This window comes from Nipponia nippon, unplaced genomic scaffold (genome assembly GCF_047370975.1).
Source record: "Nipponia nippon isolate SJK-2023a ecotype South Korea unplaced genomic scaffold, ASM4737097v1 scaffold_22, whole genome shotgun sequence".
Lineage (NCBI taxonomy): Eukaryota > Metazoa > Chordata > Aves > Pelecaniformes > Threskiornithidae > Nipponia > Nipponia nippon.
In genome coordinates this window covers 8,847,075-8,865,714 of record NW_028262339.1, presented here as the reverse complement: position 1 = coordinate 8,865,714, position 18,640 = coordinate 8,847,075, and the positions used below count along the sequence as shown (strand labels likewise).

The 18,640-nt window shown below is 62.4% G+C and overlaps 1 protein-coding gene across 5 annotated transcripts; it reads left to right on the top strand.

Annotated features, from left to right (window-relative positions):
• Positions 1–8,275: 8,275 nt before the first annotated feature.
• LOC104012615 (transmembrane protein 8B) lies at positions 8,276–17,466 on the top strand. Of its 5 annotated transcripts, none has more exons than XM_087760332.1 (13): positions 8,276–8,406; positions 11,299–11,488; positions 12,092–12,299; positions 12,620–12,720; positions 12,855–13,114; positions 13,375–13,730; positions 14,053–14,149; positions 14,352–14,475; positions 15,823–15,965; positions 16,164–16,342; positions 16,430–16,576; positions 16,651–16,767; positions 16,996–17,466. In XM_087760332.1, exons 1-13 carry the CDS (start codon positions 8,325–8,327, stop codon positions 17,329–17,331), a joined length of 2,340 nt encoding a protein of 779 aa, XP_087616458.1. In that variant the 5' UTR covers positions 8,276–8,324; the 3' UTR covers positions 17,332–17,466. The 5 variants fall into 5 exon arrangements, with proteins under 5 accessions (XP_087616458.1, XP_087616457.1, XP_087616459.1 ...); XM_087760331.1 differs by having other exon boundaries at positions 12,587–12,720; XM_087760333.1 differs by having other exon boundaries at positions 12,587–12,720; positions 16,975–17,013.
• The last annotated feature ends 1,174 nt before the right edge of the window (positions 17,467–18,640 follow it).

Below are 18,640 nucleotides of genomic sequence, written 5' to 3'. Positions count from 1 at the left end.
GCCCGGTGGCAGAGCTCCCAACCTCAATGGGCCACCATGCTTCCCAGCGCCTGGCCCCTTGGGATGCACCAGGGCTCTCTGCTACCACAGCCCCCCACCACTGCAGCCCCCCTGCTTCAGCAGGGCTTGGGTGGACCAGTGGCCACGGCACTGCCTGCCCCCCTCCATCGGCACCAGCAAAGCCCACCTCCCTCCACAGCCTCCACCGGAGTGGGGGAAGCAGCCCTGATCCAGCCTGGGGGACTCCATATCTCCCCACCCTCTGGGCTCTTTGCCCCCCATGCCCTCTCCCCCATGGCTCAGCTGGCTCTGAGCCACTCCTGGGGCCTAGCTGCCCTGCAGGGCACTTTGCCGTCTCTTTTCGGTACCTGGCCCCCAGCAGAAGTTGCACCCATGTCACCCCCTCCCGGGGGAGAGAAACAGGGGTTCCTGCTGGGACTGGCCCCTCGGCCAGAGCAGGGCAGGCTTCAATGCTGCAGCTCCCCCCCGCCCCAATCTCCCCCTCCCCTGTATATAGCCCCACAGGGTCATGTAAATACACCCCCCCAGGTGTAAATATGAGTCGCTGCAAACTATTTTGTTGAAATACAAACTTCCCCAAACCCCTCCATGCCCTGACCTCTGCTTCGCTCTGCCCCAGAGCAGGGTGGGGGGCCAGGGGAGACCCCAACATCAAGCTCAGCCTGGGCTGGGGACGGCTGCCCAGAGCATCCTGGAAGCATTGTACCCCAGCGGTCTGGCTGTGGTGTGGGGCAGGGGTCCAGGCAGATGCAGGGAGCCAGGACAGGGCAGCTGCGGTGCAGTGGCGGCTGGTGAGGGCTCGGGGTGGTGCTGGGAATGCAGAGCCGCTATGACGGGGTTTATTTGGTGTGAGGGCTGCAGTGTGTTCCTCTGAGCTCATGCTCTGGCCACGCCACCGCTGCCTCTTACTGGAACCCGCCTGTGCCTGGAGACAGGGACAGGGGCTGCCTGTCACCCACTGTGGGTGCCAGGAGAGGGCATGTCCCAGGGGACAGGGCCATGCCAGTGCTCTCCCTCCACACCCAAGGAGAAGGGTTGGGACCATGCCGTGCCCTGGCGGGCAGATGGGGCAGCAGTGGGGCTGCCCCCACGTTTTGGAGCAGTGGTGACTCGCAGAAGGGCTGGAGGGTGCCCCCACGCCTGCACTGCGTGGCCCCATGGGGCCCGGGGTGCTCGGGACTCCCCCTCCAAATGCCCAGCCTGAGGATGCCCTGGGGTGGCGGGGATGCTGGGACCGCCTGTGCCCCCTTGCTTTTTATTGCTTGTGTGGCAGCCAGCAGCTCTGGGGGGCACAGGGCAGGAGCTGCTCCAGGTACTCAGTGATGAGGGTGTCAAGGTCTATTCGGATCTCTCAAATTTACAGGACAACATACACTGTGATTTAAACTTTATTTCATGAGCTCATTAAGAAATACAATAAACAAACATGATGAACAAGGGTTCAATCCCCTTTTGCTTAGACTAGTCTATCACATTAATTCACTTATTCACCATTCAAGTCATAAGATTTCATAACTTATAACCTGTAACTCTTAATATCATGCACCTATGAGCAAAAGAAAAGAATTAGTTGCCGAGAGTGAGAGTGCTCACCCTTCCTCCTCCATCACTGTGCAGGCATCCCCTGTATCACACCAGGAAGCATGAAAACCCCAGCAGTCCAGCTGCTTCAAAAGCTTTTTGGGTAAGCTGATGTTTTATACCTTCCAGTTTGGAGGTTTGGTCTATACCATTTTCATAAGTTAGTGGATTCTGAGGAAACTGCCAGACAAAAGATGATGGCTGCAGGAGACAGCAATTTGCAGGTGATAATGGCTGCATCATGGCCCTTCAGCTCTTCCTGGCCACCTGTCCTGCCTCTTGCTTTGACCTAATGGTGCTGCTCCCATCATACATCAGGCCTTAGCATGAGCTGTGTTAGCCAAAATCTGAGCAGGAGTTGAGTGAACAGTCACGTGGGGGTGGAGAAGGCTGCATTCCTCTGAAAGGGACTGGCCCCAGTGCAGATGCTGGTGACACCCTGGAGGGGAGGAAAGTGGAGAGGTCCCCATCAGCAGCTGAGTCCCCCAGGTGCTGGCAAGGTAGGGTGCCAGGGGGCTTACAGACGGGCTGCAGGCTTGCTCCAGCCAGTAGCTGCGGGGCTGCTCCATGCAGTAGCTGTGGGGCTGTGGGCGGAAGCAATGTGACACCTGTGGGCAGGGGGGACGGTGTGCCCAGCAGGGGCCATGGGAGCCTTGCAGGTTCCCTGGGGGCTGTCTCCTGCCTGCTGCAGGCAAGCTCTGGCAGCGCCGGGCTGGGGCAAGCCGTACCTGCGTGGCAGGTAGCAGCGTGGGCTGGCAGCCTCTGATGCATGTCCTGGTGCATGGTGGAGACTGACTCCATGGGCATCCGTGGGGGACAGATCTCCAGCATCTCCTTCCTGCCAGCAGAGCAAGGAGGCACGAGCTGCCCCCCCATGACTCAGCTCTGGGGTCCCCCCCTGCCCTGGGCAGGCATCCACAGCAGGGTCCCCCCCTCTGGGGCATCACTCCAGGGGTGGGTGGCACATGGGAGCACAGGCTTGCCTGTATTTCTGGTAGAGCATGGACTCCAGTGTGGCCTCCCACTGCCTTGGGGGGGGAGTAGGTACTGTCAGCCCCACAGCTGAGCCCCCCTTGCTGCCTTTTTGTGGGGCATACAGCTTGGGAGGGGGGGCTCAGCCTCACCTCACCCCTGCAGTGGGGCCCTGTGCAGCAGGTGGTTAGGTATCCTTCGCGGTGGTGCTGTCAGTGGGCTGGGAGAGGAGCTGGTGGGCTAGCAGTCTGTGATGGTCACGCCAGTAGGCAAAGCCCTTGCTGCCCAGCTCCCGCCCTGGCACAGGGTCCAGGCGGTTCATGGCTCTCTGGGGATGGACGGCGGGGGCTGCAGGAAGGGGGCAGGAGCCCACCCTGCGATACCCCATGCCTGCTCCCAGCTTTTAGGCTTTTGATGGTCCCATGGGGCTCTGGGCAGGGTTGGGAGGTGGGTGTGAATCCACCCCCTCCTGCTGAGTGTCCCCAAACTGGGGACACTGCCCCATACCCAAGGCCATGCCAACCCTGTGTTTCCCCCGAGCTTTGCCCACCCAGAGTGCTGCCCCAGTGCAGGGTCCTGCCCGCACCGCTGTGCTGGCAGCACCTTCATCTCGGCTCTCCAGGTGGGCCCCCAGCGCCCTGGCAGCAGGGTGCACCACAACTGGGTCCTGCACTGGGCAAAAGCTTTACATCACCCCCAACATACGCCCGTCACCCTGAAACTGGGTGCCCAGAACAAGCCCTGGGAGCAGCCCCAGAGGCACAAGCTGCGAAAAGGAGTGACAATCTTTCCAACTGGCTCCCCAGGAAAGCTGGAGCAGGGGCACCTGTGGCTTGGGCAGGGCTGAGCCTCTCCTGCCTGCCAGGGGTCAGCTGGGTAAGCGCTCTTACAGCATTCAAACAAACCAGGGGGTCCCTGGGCCGTGACACGGCTTGGCCCCATGTCTCCTCTAGACCAGCTCGCCCAAGCAGGCATCTCCACATCCCTGCAATGGGCTGTGACACCCAGCTCCCTCTGCCCAAAGCCTCGCCATCACTCCTCACATGCCTGCCCATGCCTTTCACGCTATTGAATTTCATCCCCTTTCCATCCAGCCGGGCTCAAGGTCATCCGGGGAGCTCTGGCTCAGCCAAGGTCAGCTATTTAAAGAGAGGGGGCTGCCCAGGAGCAGGGGGCTTCATGGGGTAGGCAGGTGGGACGTGAATGGGGCAGGTTTTGAGGGGCATTTCCCCTTATGGCCCCCCCAGCTGGTGGTTACTTCCTCCTGCCGGTTGTGGATCAAGCAGCTCCCCTGGGGCACCAATGGGCTGGGCTGCTCTGCTGGCCTCTGTGGGGAGGTGGGCAGCACCAGCGCTGTGATGGGGGGCACCTCACCAGGGCAGGTCCCTGGCTTTCCAGGGCAGGGCAGCAGCTCGACACTGCAGGGCTCCTTCCCAGCCTCAGCGGGCAGCACCACACTGGGCCAGCAGGACCTCAGCAGCCACCTCAGCCGTGGCCAACAGCATCTTCTGGGGCACTTTGGCCATAGCTGACATCTCCTAGGGTATCTTGTTCATGGCCACCAGCATCTCCTGGGGCATCTCAGTCATGGCTGCTAGTGTCTCCCTGTGGCACGGGGGCTTCTCTGTAGGCATCTCAGGCAGGAGGACATTGCTGTGTACCCTGACCGCGCACGGTGGCCTCTCCCTGGGGCACATGGGAGGCACATGACCTGTCAGAGCCATCCTGCGGATGGGGACACAGTCCCTGAGACAAGGCAGTGGGGCACACCCTTCAGCCCCCACTATCTGCCATGACCCCAGCCCACACTAGTGCAGGCAGGGCCCTGAGGCTGGGGACCCTGGGTCCCCTGTGGTATAACCCCCATCCTGGGGCAGCGGACAAAGTACTCCTCTCCCTTGGGGGGGGGGGGCATAAAGCAGCACCTGCTGCTGGGTCTCTGCTTGGGGGGGTGCCCCCCTCCATGGCCCCCAGCCTCCCCTCTGCTCTCCCCAGCAACATCCCCCCAGTGCCCCCCCGTACCCCTTCATAGGGCTCTGCATCCCCCCAGCACCCCCTGCCTGGGCTCTGCCCCCCACATCCTCCCCAGGCCGGGCCCCCTATCTTCTAATGGCCCCCTATCCCCTTAATGCCCCCCTGGCCCTGCCCCCAACCCATCCCCCCGGACCCTGCCCCCCAAATGTCTCCCTCAGGGATCACCCCAAGGCCCTACACCCCTTAATGCCCGCCCCCCCCGCGCCCGTCCCCACCCTCGGAGGGTCTCGGCCCCCGCCGCGTTCCCGGCTCCATGGCGCCTGCGCGGGGTGAAACTGCTCCGTCCCCATGGAGACGGTAAACACCGGCCGCGCCGCGCCCGCCCTCCTCGCCCTACGGCCGCAAGCTCATTGGCGGTGCTGCGTGCGTGCGCCCCTCCCACTGGCGGGGAGTCTGAAGGAGAGGGGGCGGGGCCAAGGGACAGGATTAGAGCAGAGGGTAAAGAGGGCGGGGACGGGGGAAATGGGTATGGCCTGGGGCAGGAAGGGGTGAAGGAGTGTGGCTGGGCCTGGTGTGGGCCCGGGCCCGGGCCGGGCTCCAGGCCGGGATGACGGAGTGACCTCAAGGCCTGGGGGCATCCACGCTCCCGAGGGACTGTGTCCCCCTGCCTTCGGCTGCCCTGATGCCTTGGAGCTGCCACCAGTGGGGGCTGGGGAGGAGCCCTGGGCCCGGCCAGAGCCTGTGGGGCCTGGCCCGGGGGGCAGGGGTGGCCATGGAGGTGCTTGGGTGGGTACCAGGCCCAGGCAGGGACAACTCGGTCCCTGCCCTGCACTGGGTGTGAGGTGACTGGGAACACACTGCTCCCCATCACTCGACCTGAGCGACCCCCCCACCCACTGTTTCAGCCTGGCCCTTGGGCGCACCTGTCTGCCCCAGGGACCCACGGCTGTCCCAGGGTAACACGGCAGAACAGGCCCAGTGCCTGGCTGGGAAGAGCCAGTCTTCCCGCAGGCGTGTGCTGGGGTGCTGGCAGGAGGGTGGCCCCGCTCACCCTGTGGTGTGGAGCAGCTCCCCTTGCTGCCAGCCCTTGCTGGCCCCTGGCCTCCATCCCCACGGAGGCCGGGCAGAAGGGCCCTTTGATAGCATGCAGTAGGCTCTGGCTGTGAGGGCTGTTACTCCAGCACTCCGCGGTGTGCATTGCCAGGGCCACTGTGGGCCTGTTTTTCCTGGCCAGGGCTGTGCCTGGCCCCTCTGGCCTCAGCTGGCCAGGGCCTCAGCAGGGACTGCTCATCCCTCCAGGTGCTTGGCCCCGTGCCAAGCAGGGACTCCTCCGAGCCCATCTGCCATGCAGCTGCAGGGAGGAGGGGGAGACGTGTCCCAGAGCTCAGGCTCAGCAAAGGACCCCCTGTGCCAGGGTTGCACCATCCCTGCCACCACCGGAGGTGGGTGCTTGGGTGCCCTGAGGGCCGGGTGCTCACTGCGAGGGTGCCGGGGTGCATGCTGCCGGCCGTGATCCCATGCTCAGCCCCAGACCCAAAGCTGGCACTGGAGGTGCATCCATGCCTCAGCCTATGCTGGGGGGGTGGGGTGGCAGCCTGGGCACCCTGCCCCAGCTTGCACCCCAGGGTGCTCTTCCCCACCAGATGTGCACGGGCTTGTCTTCAGGGCAACCTGGCGGGCAGCACAGGTGCCTGGGGACACTGAAAGGACACTAGAGGCACTGCAGTACAGTGTGGGACAGGGCGATGCCAGCCCGGGGGTGTGCACTCACTGTGGGGCGAACCACTCTGGGGTGGCATATGGGGCATTGCCGTGGGGTGGCACCCCAGCAGCATCATGGTGGGGCAGCAGCCCTGGAGCTGCTGGAGCACATCTGGCCACCTCTCACTAGCTGACACATTCCCCACCACCCCCCCGCCCAGCTTTTTTGGGAACTTTTTTTGGGTAGGTTGGGACGCAGTGAGCCTGGACCCCTCCTCTGAGAAGGGGGGCACCAAGTCCCACCTGTGTCCCTACCCTGAGTCCTGCTGGGGTTTTCCTGCTGCTGTGACACCAGAGGCCACTGCTGTCCCAAGCCGGCCCCCCCACCCCTGGGAGGGCCACCCCAACACGGAACCACTGAAGCCACCCCCAAGGAGATTCTTTGTTATGGGGGCGGCGGGTGGGGGGGCTCAGCCGAGGGGCCAGCCCAGCTGCTGCCCCCCCCAGCACGTAGAGGTGCAGGTGGTGGATGGACTGGGCGCCGTGCTTCCCGTCGTTGATCACTGCTGGGAGAGGGACAGAGGTCAGGTCAGCCCCACGCCACCACACGCAGGGGTGCTGGGGCTGGGTTGTGGCAATGGGGCTGGGCAGGCAGCCCAGGGCATGGGGTGCTGCTGGCACCCCTGAGATGTGCCTCAGCTCAGGGACATGGCCTGGTTGTGGCACACATGGTGGCCTTGCGGCACCCAGCCTGCTCCCTCCCTGCCTGGCACCCAGCACTAGGATGGGCCTCTTGCCCCGTGGGACGTGGGCACCTCCCAAAAAAACCCTCTTGCTCCAAGTGGGGGTGCTCCAAAGCATCTCGAGTGTGGGTAGGTTAGGTCTTTGTCCCACAGAGTTCCAGTGGGACCCTGGAGCCTTTGGGGAGTATCCTGGGGCGGACAGGCTCACCTGTCCCCTTCCCAAGGAGAGAGGGCCAAGGACCCAAGCCTTGTACAGTCCCTGTACCAGGGGCCACCTGCCCTGGAGCCATGCCCAGGGCAAAGCTGCCCACCCGGGAGGTGCCTGGGGGGGGGACTCCAGTCATGCCTGGAGGGGGGCTGCGCTCTGGGGAGGGGCCGCTGGGCAGTTGGGCTGGACTGCCAGGGATGGCTGCTCCCTCCTGCAGTTTCTGGGGTGCTCCCTGATGGGGGCACAGGGCGGGAGCAGGGCTAGCACAGGGCAGAGCACCCCCGGGAGTGGGGCTGTGCCCACAAGTCACCTGCCTGCCTCTGCCGTGGCCAAGGAGGACAGTGATGTCAGGGGAGTTTGGGGAAGTGTGATGTGATCATTTCCAGCCGCCTGCAGGCGGTGCCCAGACCTTCTCTCCTGGACACCTCCTCTATAAGATAAATATTCTAATTTATTATAATAAGATATTAGCTGCTGTAAGAAAACCACCCGACCCCCATTAAACAGCCCCCATAGGTAGCCCTCACTGCCTCCCATCCTTTCTCCACAGGACACCCCATTTGCCCCCAGTGTTGTAGCCCCCTTGTCTCCCTACATCCCAGCCCCACAGTCCCTTTCACCTATGTCCTATGTCCCCCTTGTAGCCTGGCCCCATGGCCACCTGCATCCCAACTACATGTCCCCTGTCCCCCAGCCCTGTGTCCCCAACCCCAGCTTCTGCCACTGTCCCCCAGTCCATATCCCTGTCCCCAGACTGTATCCTTGTCCCCAGCCTGTGTCCCTGTCCCCCAGCCCTGTATCCCTGCCCCAGCCCACGTCTCTGTCCCCAGCCCATATCCTAGTCCCCAGCCCGTATCCTTGTCCCCAGCCCGTGTCCCTGTCCCCCAGCCTGTGTCCCTGTCTCCAGCTTATATTTCTGTCCCTGCCCCCCGGTGCCCCGAGCAGCGGCGGGACCACTCAGGGAAGAACGGGGCGCGCGGGGGGCGGGGCGCTGCCGCCGGCGACTGACGCGTGGTGGGGCCAATGGTCGCGCGGGGGCGGCCCCGGGGGCGGGTGACGTCATGGGCGCCGGTGCGTGGCGGGGCTGCTGGCAGCGCGCGCCCCACGGCAGCCGGCGCGGCGGCATGGGCCGGCGGGGCGGTGGCCAGCGGCGGCTGCTCGCCCTCCTCCTCCGCCTCCCCCTGCTGCTCCTGCCACCGCCCACTGGTGAGTGCCGCGGGGCCGGGGGCGCGAGGAGGTGTGCGTGCAACGGGTGTGGGGTACACATGCGACGGGGCACAGGGACGAGTACGGGATGGGATGTAGGAGTGCACATGAACGGACATGGGAACATGGGGTGCATGTGCAATGGGGCACAGGGATGCACATTAATGGGGCACAGGAGTGCTTGTGCAATAGGAATGAGGTACACATGCAATGGGGTGCAGGGTGCATGTGCCGTGGGGCATGGGGCGTGCGTATGCAATGAGTAGGAGGTCTGCATGCTGTGGGGCGTGGGGTGTGTGTGCAGTGGGGCACAGGGTGCTCGTGTAGTGGGGCACAGGGCTGTGCTTTCGATGGGTATGAGGTACACGAGCAATGGGATGTGGGGTGTGCACACAATGGGGCAGGGGGTGGGTGAGAATAGAGCACAGGGGTGTGTGTGCAGTGGGGCGCAGTGTCCACCTACTATGGGATGCAGGATGCACATGCAATGGGACATGGTGAGTCTGTGCAACAAGGGATGGGTTGCGCATGCAGTGGGGTTTGGGGTACATATGCAACAAGGCACAGAGGTGTGCCTAGTTGGGTGTGGGATGTGTGTGCAATGGGGCAGGAGGTGCACGTGCAATAGGGCACAAGGTGCATGTGTGATGGAACACAGAGACGTGTGTGCAATGGGGTGTTTGCATAATGGGGCATGGCGATGCATGTGCAGAGGGTACCAGATGCCTATGCAATGGGGCACAAGGATGTGTGTGCAGTGGGGCATGATGATAAGCATGACGTGGGGCATGGAGATAAATGTGCAGTGGGGCACGGAGGTGTGTGTGCCAGGAGGACGCAGGCAGTGCACATGCAGTGGAACGTCCGGGGGGGCAGATGCATGGGCAGTGGGTCCGGGAGGCTGCAGACGCAGCGGGTCCCCAGGGCAGAGGGCTGCGCTCATGCAGTGGGGCAGCGGGGATGGACAGCACGCAGAGAGGGGGATGTGCGCGCAGCAAGGCATCGGGATATGTGGGAGGGACACCAGCGGGACTATGTGAGGCAACGAGCGTGCTATGGGGCACGGGAGCTGGCTTAGAGACGGGGCTCGGGGGGGTACACGAGGGTGTGGAGGGGGCATCCCCTGGGGAGGGGGGCAGCTGGCCGGGGGCTGCCCGTGCTGCGGGGCCGGGCTGCAGGGCGGGAGCCCCTATGGGGCAGCGGTGGGGTGGTATGGGAGCTGTCCGCGGTGCTGACCGCCGGCCGCGGCTTGGGGCTGCGGTCCCGGAGCGGGGGGTCCCGCGGCTCCATCTGCTGGTCTGGGGCAGAGGGGCACTTGCTTTCCCCACTCTATGGATAGGAAATCCCGCTCCGTCCTCCAGCACCCTCCCCTGTGCTCTGGCCACACCACCACGGTGCTTCAGTCTGACCCTCTCCCTGCAGCCGGCTCTCCCTGCCTTGCCCCGGGCGAGTGGGCACGGGGAACCACGCTAGGACTGGGAGGCTCCAAGTGTTTTCCCCCATGCCATCTCCTGGAGTTGCGTTCAACATCCCCTCCTCCCTGGAGTCCCCTGCCAGGTCATTGTGCCCATGTGGGGAGGGGAGCTGTGGAGTGGCTTGGTGGTTCATGGTGTGGAAATTGGGATTGAGTGCTCTTGCACTGAGACAGGTATTTCATGCCTGGCTTGTGTTGGCTGGCAGCAAAGGGGAGGGGGAGCTGCCTTTGTTCCAGGCAAGAGAGCAGATGCATGTCAGTGTACAGCCAGTTGGGGCTGCACACATGCAGCACAAACACATGTGCACACTCCCAGACAGGTGCACACTGTGCAAAGCAGCCCTTCTTCTCAGCTATCCCACTCCCCACTGGACGAGTCCTCCTGGGCACAGCCCTGCTCCCAGCCCATCCTCTGCTGTCATCCCCCTTGCCAGCAGCTTGTAGGGAGGTGCATCTCATCCTTGGTGCATCTCTAGGGAATAATAGATGGGTCACCCAGGCTGGCACTGGGGAAGTGTGGCAATGGTAGGGTGAAGTTACAGCTGCTGTCTGGAGACCAGGTCTCCCTTGTCTCTACTGTGCCAAGGAAGTGTCTGCCTCTCTGCTGTTGGGACTCCTGGAAATCCCTGGAAATCAAACTGTTGGACAGTTGGGCAGGGAGATGTGGCCCCAGCGAGTGCTGTGGGCTTGCAGGAAGTGTCTTGCAGACATGGGGCTGTGCACAGCCATGCATGCCCATGCATGTGGGTGTGCATGCCTCCACTTTGCCGTGCACACCATGCAGACAGCACCCAAGTGTGCATATGTGCACACATATGTGCACCATTTCTCCTCCGCAAATCACGGGAGAGCTGGGGGGCTGTGCAGGAAGTGCACTGCTTGCTCCTTCTTCTCATGGCTCTAGGGTGGGACTCTGTGGTTTATGATGGGCTCTGTGCTGAGCCTCCTCGGCAGGCAGAGAAGGGGGAAATCTGTGTGTCCCTGTGGGAGCTGACCTGTTTGGGCAGAGCTGGAGCCATGAGGAATGGCCCTTTATTACAGGTAAAATGCAGGGAGCAGGTCTTCACTGAAGAGGGCGATGAATTGAAAGAGGTGGGCTGCACCTGGACAGAGCCTGAGCAGCTAGGGCCGAGGGCCCCTCAGGCTCCAGAGGATGAGTGCCCACAGCTCCAGGAACTGGGCTTGAGGCAATGTTGAACCAGGCACGATGATGCAGACTGTGCCAGGGCTGGGAGACGCAGCTGGGACAGCTGACATCAGCCCTGGGAACACACTGAAATGGCACAGCCCCAGCCACTCCTGCCTCTGGGCTGCTTGTTTTGGGGCATGTTCAGATCCTGGGTGGGCCTGGTCTGGGAGGGGTGCTGCACCCCCCCAGCTCCCCACCCTACTGAGAGCCCCTTGGGTCTCCTCTGCAGATGGGCTGTTCGTGACTGACTACTTCACCAGCACACCACGCAAGCTCAGCCCCTTCCGCTCCTTTGCCAGCATCGAGCTCTTCCACTTCCACATCCCTGAGGACACAGTCATCGCTGTCTGGAACCTCATCACCTTCAAGGAGCAGGGTGGCACCTTTGGGGACCAATGCCCTGACCGTAGCATCACCGTGTGAGTAAGCAGCCTGCCCTGTCTGTTCCCTTCCTGCCTGCCTCTGCCTGCCCCTGCCTGCCCCTGCTGCCCCCTGCCTGGACTTGCCTTGGAGCCTGCCCGTCTGCTTCTTGCTTGCATATGCATATGTGCATGTATGTACATGCATGCACACATACAGAGGGACACTCATGCATACACATGCACACAGGCATGTAGATGTGGTGCTTAGCAACATGGTTTAGTGGTGGACTTGGCAGTGCTAGGTTAATGGTTGGACTTGATCTTAAAGGTCTTTTCCAACCTAAACGATTCTATGATTCTGTGATATATGCACATACATTCACACACACACACACATGTGCACACACTCACTCCCCATGATTCATCTTCCCAGGACCATTGCAGGCTCCATGCTTTTGTGCATCTTGTATATGAACAGTTTTGCTTGAACACCCACCCAAGGAAGCTCACAATCTCCAGCAAGGTCCCAGCTTACAGACGGCTTCTCCATCATGTCTTTGAGCTTCCTAATAGCATGGAGGACAGACCTCCATGTGTAGGGCAGGCTGGCCCTGCCACGATGCCCAGCCTGTGCCCTGCTAATTGCTGTCTCTCCTGCAGGTATTTCCGCTCAGGGGCTCCCTCTGTCATTAACCCGCTGCACAAGCACTTCCCCAGGGACACGGCTGTCCCTGGCTCCTTTGCACTGACCCTCACCTGGACCCTGCCCAACCGCACCACGGGGGTATTCAATGTCACCAGCCCACTGCCTGGGGACTGGTTCCTGGCTGCCCACCTGCCCAAAGATGAGGGCAAGATCTCTGTCAAGGTGAAGGGCTTGAGGGGACCATGGAGTGGCAGGGCTCGCTGCAGGGCTCTGCTGGGGCCTGACTGTTCTGGGCTGGCAGTGCCTGGGGCAGGTGTCCCAAGTGGGGCACATGGGGGGCAGGAGAACTACAAGATCTCTTGGTGGGGGTCCTGGGCACATCCGTATGGAGGGCACCTGGGCAGACTGCACTCCAACCCCTTGCTGCGGTGTGGGGTCAGCAGCTGGGGGATGGTGGCTCTGTGTGACTGGTCCCCCCCTGCCCCATGCTGACTGTTCTGCTGGTGCAGGGGCTCTATGAGGAGTGCCAGTATCTCTTCCAGCCACAGCTCATTGTGCAGCGCCTGATGAACATTGCCGTGCTGTACCCCGGTTACATCACCGAGCAGAGCATGGCCCCCCACAACCGCTCTTGCCTCTACAAGTAAGTGCGAGAGGGTCTCCTAAGGAGGAGGCATCCCCAGGGTGGGGAGCTTAGGGTGCCCCATCCCTCTGGCTTGCCTCCCCAGCCCTGTTGGTCCATGCTGAGGAGCAGGACCTGACACCACTGTCCCACAGGGTGTTTGTGCCCAGCTACACGTCGCGCATGCTGGTGGAGGTGCTGCGGTGCCGCAGGGCCGAGGGCTGCCCACTCTGGCTACGTGTGCGGGCCAAGGCTCCCCCCTTGCACAACTCCACGGCACTGGACTGCTGGGAGCACACTCCCTGCCAGCTGGCACTGGACCTGCCCTTCTGGCAGCACTGGTATTACGTGCTGGTGGAGAAACACCCTGGGGTGCTGGGCACCATCTCCTTCCAGGTCACCGTGCAGCTCACAGGTGAGGGTGCACAGGGAGGTCCAGGTGGGGGGGCATAGTCTTGACTCTGCTTGGGCGACTGGTGGAGGGGCAAAGGACGCCTGCAGGATCTGGCCCCAGCTGGGCGCAGGGTGATACCCAGCTCTGCTGGGATGGGGGCACTGGGAGGCATTGGGGCTGGGTTGCAGATGCAGGTGAGTGGTGGGCAAGAAGGGGAGGTAGGAGCTAAGAGGGGGCTGGAGGGGCTGTGTGGTGCCCAGGCTGACGGCTCTGCCCTCCAGACTGCTCCCGACCCAGCCTGGCCCGTCCACCCTTCCTGCCCTCCAGTGCCTCCATGAACATGCCCCAATCCTTCGGCTCCACGGGTGGGCTGGCGCTGGGGGAGAGCCCTCTGCCCACCAGCCCCAACGGCACGAAGCACCCGGTCCCCATCCCCACTGCCTCACCTGCCAGTGAGTGGTGCTGGCCAGTCCGCCCCACGCTGCGCAATGAACTGGACACCTTCTCCGTCCACTTCTACATCTTCTTCGGGCCCAACGTGTCAGTGCCACCTGACCGCCCTGCTGTCTTTGTCATCAACCTCCTACCAGTGCTGGACAGTGGTGGGGTGCTCAACCTGGAGCTGCGGCTCAACGTGGTGAGGTGGCCATGCTGCGCCCCAGACGGGGCAGGGCAGCCTGGGGGGGATAGGCTGGGAGATGGGTGATGTCGTGGCTGCAGCAAGGTGAGGGACAGGATTTGGGGTGCTCTTGAGCCATGGGCCATGGTTTGGGAGATCTTGGGTGACAGAGCACAGATTAGGGTGCTCTAAGGGCAAGATGATGGCCTGGATTTGGGGTGTTCTTAGGTGATGGGCGGTGGGTTAGGGCACTGCTAGGTGGTGTGCTGCGAGCTGGGGGCTGTCAGAGCAGGGGACATCCCTGGCACTGGTTTAGGACCATCTCCTCCTCTGCCGTCAGAGCTCCCTGTGTGGTGAGAATGTGACAGTGTTCGGGTGTCTGAACCATGAAGTCCCTCTGATGTCCGGTGACAACGCATCGGTCACCTGCGAGACGGGTAGGCTGGGCTGTTCATGTCCATCCTGCTGTGGCCATGGGGGTCACACCCCCCATGTGTCCAGTGAGAGGCTGGGTGGGAGAAGGCAGAGACCATGGGGGCATCTGGCCCTGGAGCCTGGCACAGGGCGCCCTATCCCAGCTCTGTCCAGGGGAAGGGGCTGCTCCCTGCCCTGCTCACCCGGAGCTTTCCCTGTCTGCAGAGTCCCTGGCAGGCTTCCTGCTCTCTGTCAATGCCACAGCCAGCCTCAGCCGCCTGCGGATTCCCTACCCCCAGACGGGCAGCTGGTACCTGAGCCTGCGTTCGCTCTGTGCCACAGAGCATGGGTAAGAGCCCCGGCATGTCCCCTCCCTGCGTGCCCAGAGGGGGCGTCCCCGCCTGCATCCATGTGCGCTGTGGGTCCTTGGGTGTACCTGGTCCCTGCCCAGCATGTCACCGCTCACGTGGCTTTGTGGGCTGCGTGTCACAGTGTGAGTACCTGTGTGGGCATGGATGGCTGTAGCTTGTGCCTGCCTGACAATCTGTGGGTCCCCACGGCTCTTCCCTCTGTCTCTTGGTTAGGAAGCGCCTGTCAGCTTGTGAACACCGTGCATCTGTTGGTGCCTGCCTGTCTCTGTGGCAGTGCCCATCTGTACCCATGCCCGGGAGGGGACCGGGCTGTCACTGCAAGGACAAGACTTGGCTGTGTGTATGAGGGAGCAGCTCTGGTCAGGCTGCTGTGCCCCTGCTCCACTCAGCATCTCCAGGGACTGGTCCCGTGTCTGCAACTCTGCTCCTGGCCCGTGTCTGCCTGAGAGTCCTGCAGAGGAAAGGGGTTGTTGTGTGCATGTGTCTCTACATGTGAGAGTCCATGTGGGGCTCTGTGCTGTGCAGGCGGTGCTGCGTGTATGTTCAGTGCATGCATGCAGACAGCACTGGGTGTTTGGTGCATGCAGATGGTGCTGCATGCACATTTGATGCATGCATGCAGACAGCACTGCATGCATGTTCAGGTTTGTGCAAGCAGACAGGGCTGTGTGTGCAGATTTGGCTGCATGAACACATGCAGGAACAGCAGACACACACGCAGACGTGCCCTGTGCATGTGTGCAGATGGCACTGTGTGTGTATTTGTGCATGTTGGGGTACCTGCGTGTGCACAGGCAGCACTCAGTGCATGCTGTCCAGATGTGGGCCTGTCTGTGCTCCTACATGCTGGAGGCTGCCGAGGTGCTGGGTGTGCCCAGAGCTACGTGCATGGGAGGTGTGGGGCAGCGGGGGTTGTGTGCCTGCTCTGACTCCTCTGCTGCATTTCTAGTTCACGCTGAGTTGCCAGTTGCAGTTGGTCCTTCCACGACACGGTCACACGCAGGCATTGCAAGGCACAGTGTTTGCACAGCAAAATCCAGACAAAATAGGAGCCAGCTGAGTGCATTGCTAAAGGCGAAGTGGGTCTAAGCGCGGCCACATTCTTCCTGCTCGCCCAGCCTGGCACAGACAATTGCAGCACAAAGATCCTTGGGGACCAGCTCTGAGCTGCCATGTGTAGCACCAAAGCAGCTCATTTCCATGCTTGCTGAGTCCCTGGGTCTCCCATTGTCAGCAACGTCTGGGTGTGGCAGGTGCCTCTAGTAGAGGCGGGAGCTGCTCGAGGGGCGCAGGGCGAGGGCTGATCTCCTTCTCCTGCGCTGCAGGTTCGAGCCTTGCACCAATGTGACAGCTGAGGTTTACCTGCGTGCCTACCTCTCACCCTGCATCAATGACTGCGGCATCTATGGCCAGTGCAAGCTGCTGCGCACCAACAACTATTTGTACGCTGCCTGCGAGTGCAAAGCTGGTGAGAGCTTCCCCAGGCACCCACAGTGCCCGCTGCACCCGGGGACCCCCCCGACATCCTCCCCTCCTCCCCAGGGGTTGCGCACCCCATTAGTCCTCCTGTGCCAGCTCTCTGCAGGGTGCTGGAAAGGGGCTTCCTTGCTCCCTCCCCAGCCATTGTGGGTGCTGCAGGGGTAACAGCAGCTCTCCCTGGCCACAGGCTGGAACGGCTGGGGCTGCACGGACAACGCTGAGGCTTTCTCCTATGGCTTCCAGCTCCTCTCCACGCTGCTGCTGTGCCTCAGCAATGTCATGTTCGTGCCTCCTGTGGCCATCGCTGTCCGCAGCCACTACCTCCTGGAAGCTGCCATCTACATCTTCACCATGTTCTTCTCCACTGTGAGTATGGGGTTGGGGGCAGCTGGAGGGCAGGCAATGGGCCGGGGCTGTGTGGGGCGGCTCTCACACTCTTTCCTCCCACCCCAGTTTTACCACGCCTGTGACCAGCCTGGCATCGTGGTGTTCTGCATCATGGAGTATGATGTGCTGCAGTTCTGCGACTTCCTGGGCTCCCTCATGTCCGTCTGGGTCACCGTCATTGCCATGGCCCGGCTGCAGCCCATGGTCAAGCAGGCGAGTGGGGGGAGGAGGCATGTGGGGTGGCCAGGGAAGGGACCCATCCTGACATGTGCCCCACTGCCCCCTAGGTGCTGTACCTGCTGGGGGCCATGCTGCTCTCCATGGCTCTGCAGATGGACCGCCACGGGCTCTGGAACCTGCTGGGGCCCAGCCTCTTCGCCTTAGGGATCATGGCTATCACCTGGGTAAGGAGATGCTGTCCCCACCCATCCCCTTATGTCCCCATCCCGGCCGCGCTCCACATCTTGCCCAGCCATCCAGCCCCACTCCCCTGCCAGCATCTCCCCTCTGCTGCCTTCACCCTTCTCCATGAACCACCTTCCTGGCTTGTGCGGGACATGGCACCACAGCAGAGGGGCCATGCCCGTCCCCATGAGGGCTGCCTCTTCCAGCCCCCCCTTTCCCCGCTGTAGACGGCTCGCACCATCCGGCGCCGCCACTGCTACCCGCCGACCTGGAAGCGCTGGGCTTTCTACCTGTGCCCAGGAGCACTGATCGCAGCGGCCGCTGTGCTGCTCTATGGCTTTGTGGAGACGGAGGAGAACTACTTCTACATCCACAGCATCTGGCACGTGCTCATCGCTGGCAGTGTTGGCTTCCTGCTGCCGCCCCGTGCCAAGCCCAGCAGGCGCCTGGGGCCCCTGTCCCAGCGCAAGGGCTGCGGGTACCAACTCTGCATCAACGAGCAGGAGGAGCTGGGGCTCGTCAACCCAGCTATGGCCTCCATCAACAGCATTTGTACCAGCTGATGCCATCGGTGGCCCGGACTCTTCTGTCATGGGCAGCAGCCCTGTGGGGCCCAGCAGCCACTCTCTTTGCTGGCCACCCATCCCAGGAGTGCCAGGACTCCTCCAGGAGGGCACACAGCCACCCGTACTGCCCTGTTCTTGCAATTACAGCCTGGTTGAACTTGTCTTCAGGAGTTGCTGTGGCTCAGTTCAGTGCAGAGTTGGGGGTGCTTGAGGCTGAGCTGGGGCCACACTCCCCTCTTTGCAGGGCCATGGAGGTGCCCAGGGGACATGGCTGGGTGCAGAGGGGGGAATGGCAATGGACTCCTGCTCTCACTCAGGGTCCTGTGACAAGAGCTCCTGCTCTGCAGTGGGCTGCTCTGGGGCTGATGCAGCTCCGGCATGGAGCAAGGTGGCTGGCAAGAGGTGGGGGCCAGAGGCTCCAGCCTTTTGGATCACTGCAGGGCAGGCTGCAGAGCTGGGAGGACTTCACCATAGTACTGAGCTCTCGTGGGATGGCTGTAATGACCCATGGGGAGCTGTGCTGTGCCAGGACAACTGGGGTCCCCCCCAAGCCGCCAGGACCATGGGGAGCCCGTAGCCCTGGGGGAAGCTGCCAGTGGAGAGTGGTCCCAGTGCTGCCTGCTGTGGTGATGCACGGGGCTGAGAGTGCACTGTCTGCAAGGGCCACATCCCCAGCAGCCCACAGCCCCATTCATGTCACCCCGCTGCCTGGATCAGCCCCCTCGATGCCCCACACGTGGGTGCACCCACCCAAGAGCAGTGGAGTGGCAACTGTGGGCTCCTCTCCCTATGGGTCCACATGTCCTGCCAGGAGCCTGCTCCAGCACAGGCTTCCCACAGGGTCACAGCCTCCTTTGGGCATCCATCTGCTCCGGCATGGGGTCCTCCACGGGCTGCAGGTGGATATCTGCTCCACCATGGACCTCCATGGGCTGCAGGGGGACAACCTGCCTCACCATGGTCTTCACCACAGGCTGAAGGGGAATCTCTGCTCCGGTGCCTGGAGCACTTCCTCCCCCTCCTTCTTCACTGACCTTGGTGTCTGCAGAGTTGTTTCTCACACATATTCTCACTCCTCTCTTTCAGCTGCAATTGCACAGTGGTTTTTGTTGTATTTTTTTCCCCCTTCTTAAATATGTTATCACAGAGGTGCTACCACCGTCGCTGATTGGCTTGGCCAGCGGTGGGTCCGTCTTGGAGCTGGCTGGCATTGGCTCTATCGGACAGAGGGGAAGCTTCTAGCATCTTCTCACAGAAGCCACCCCTGTAGCCCCCCTGCTACCAAAACCTTGCCACGCAAACCCAA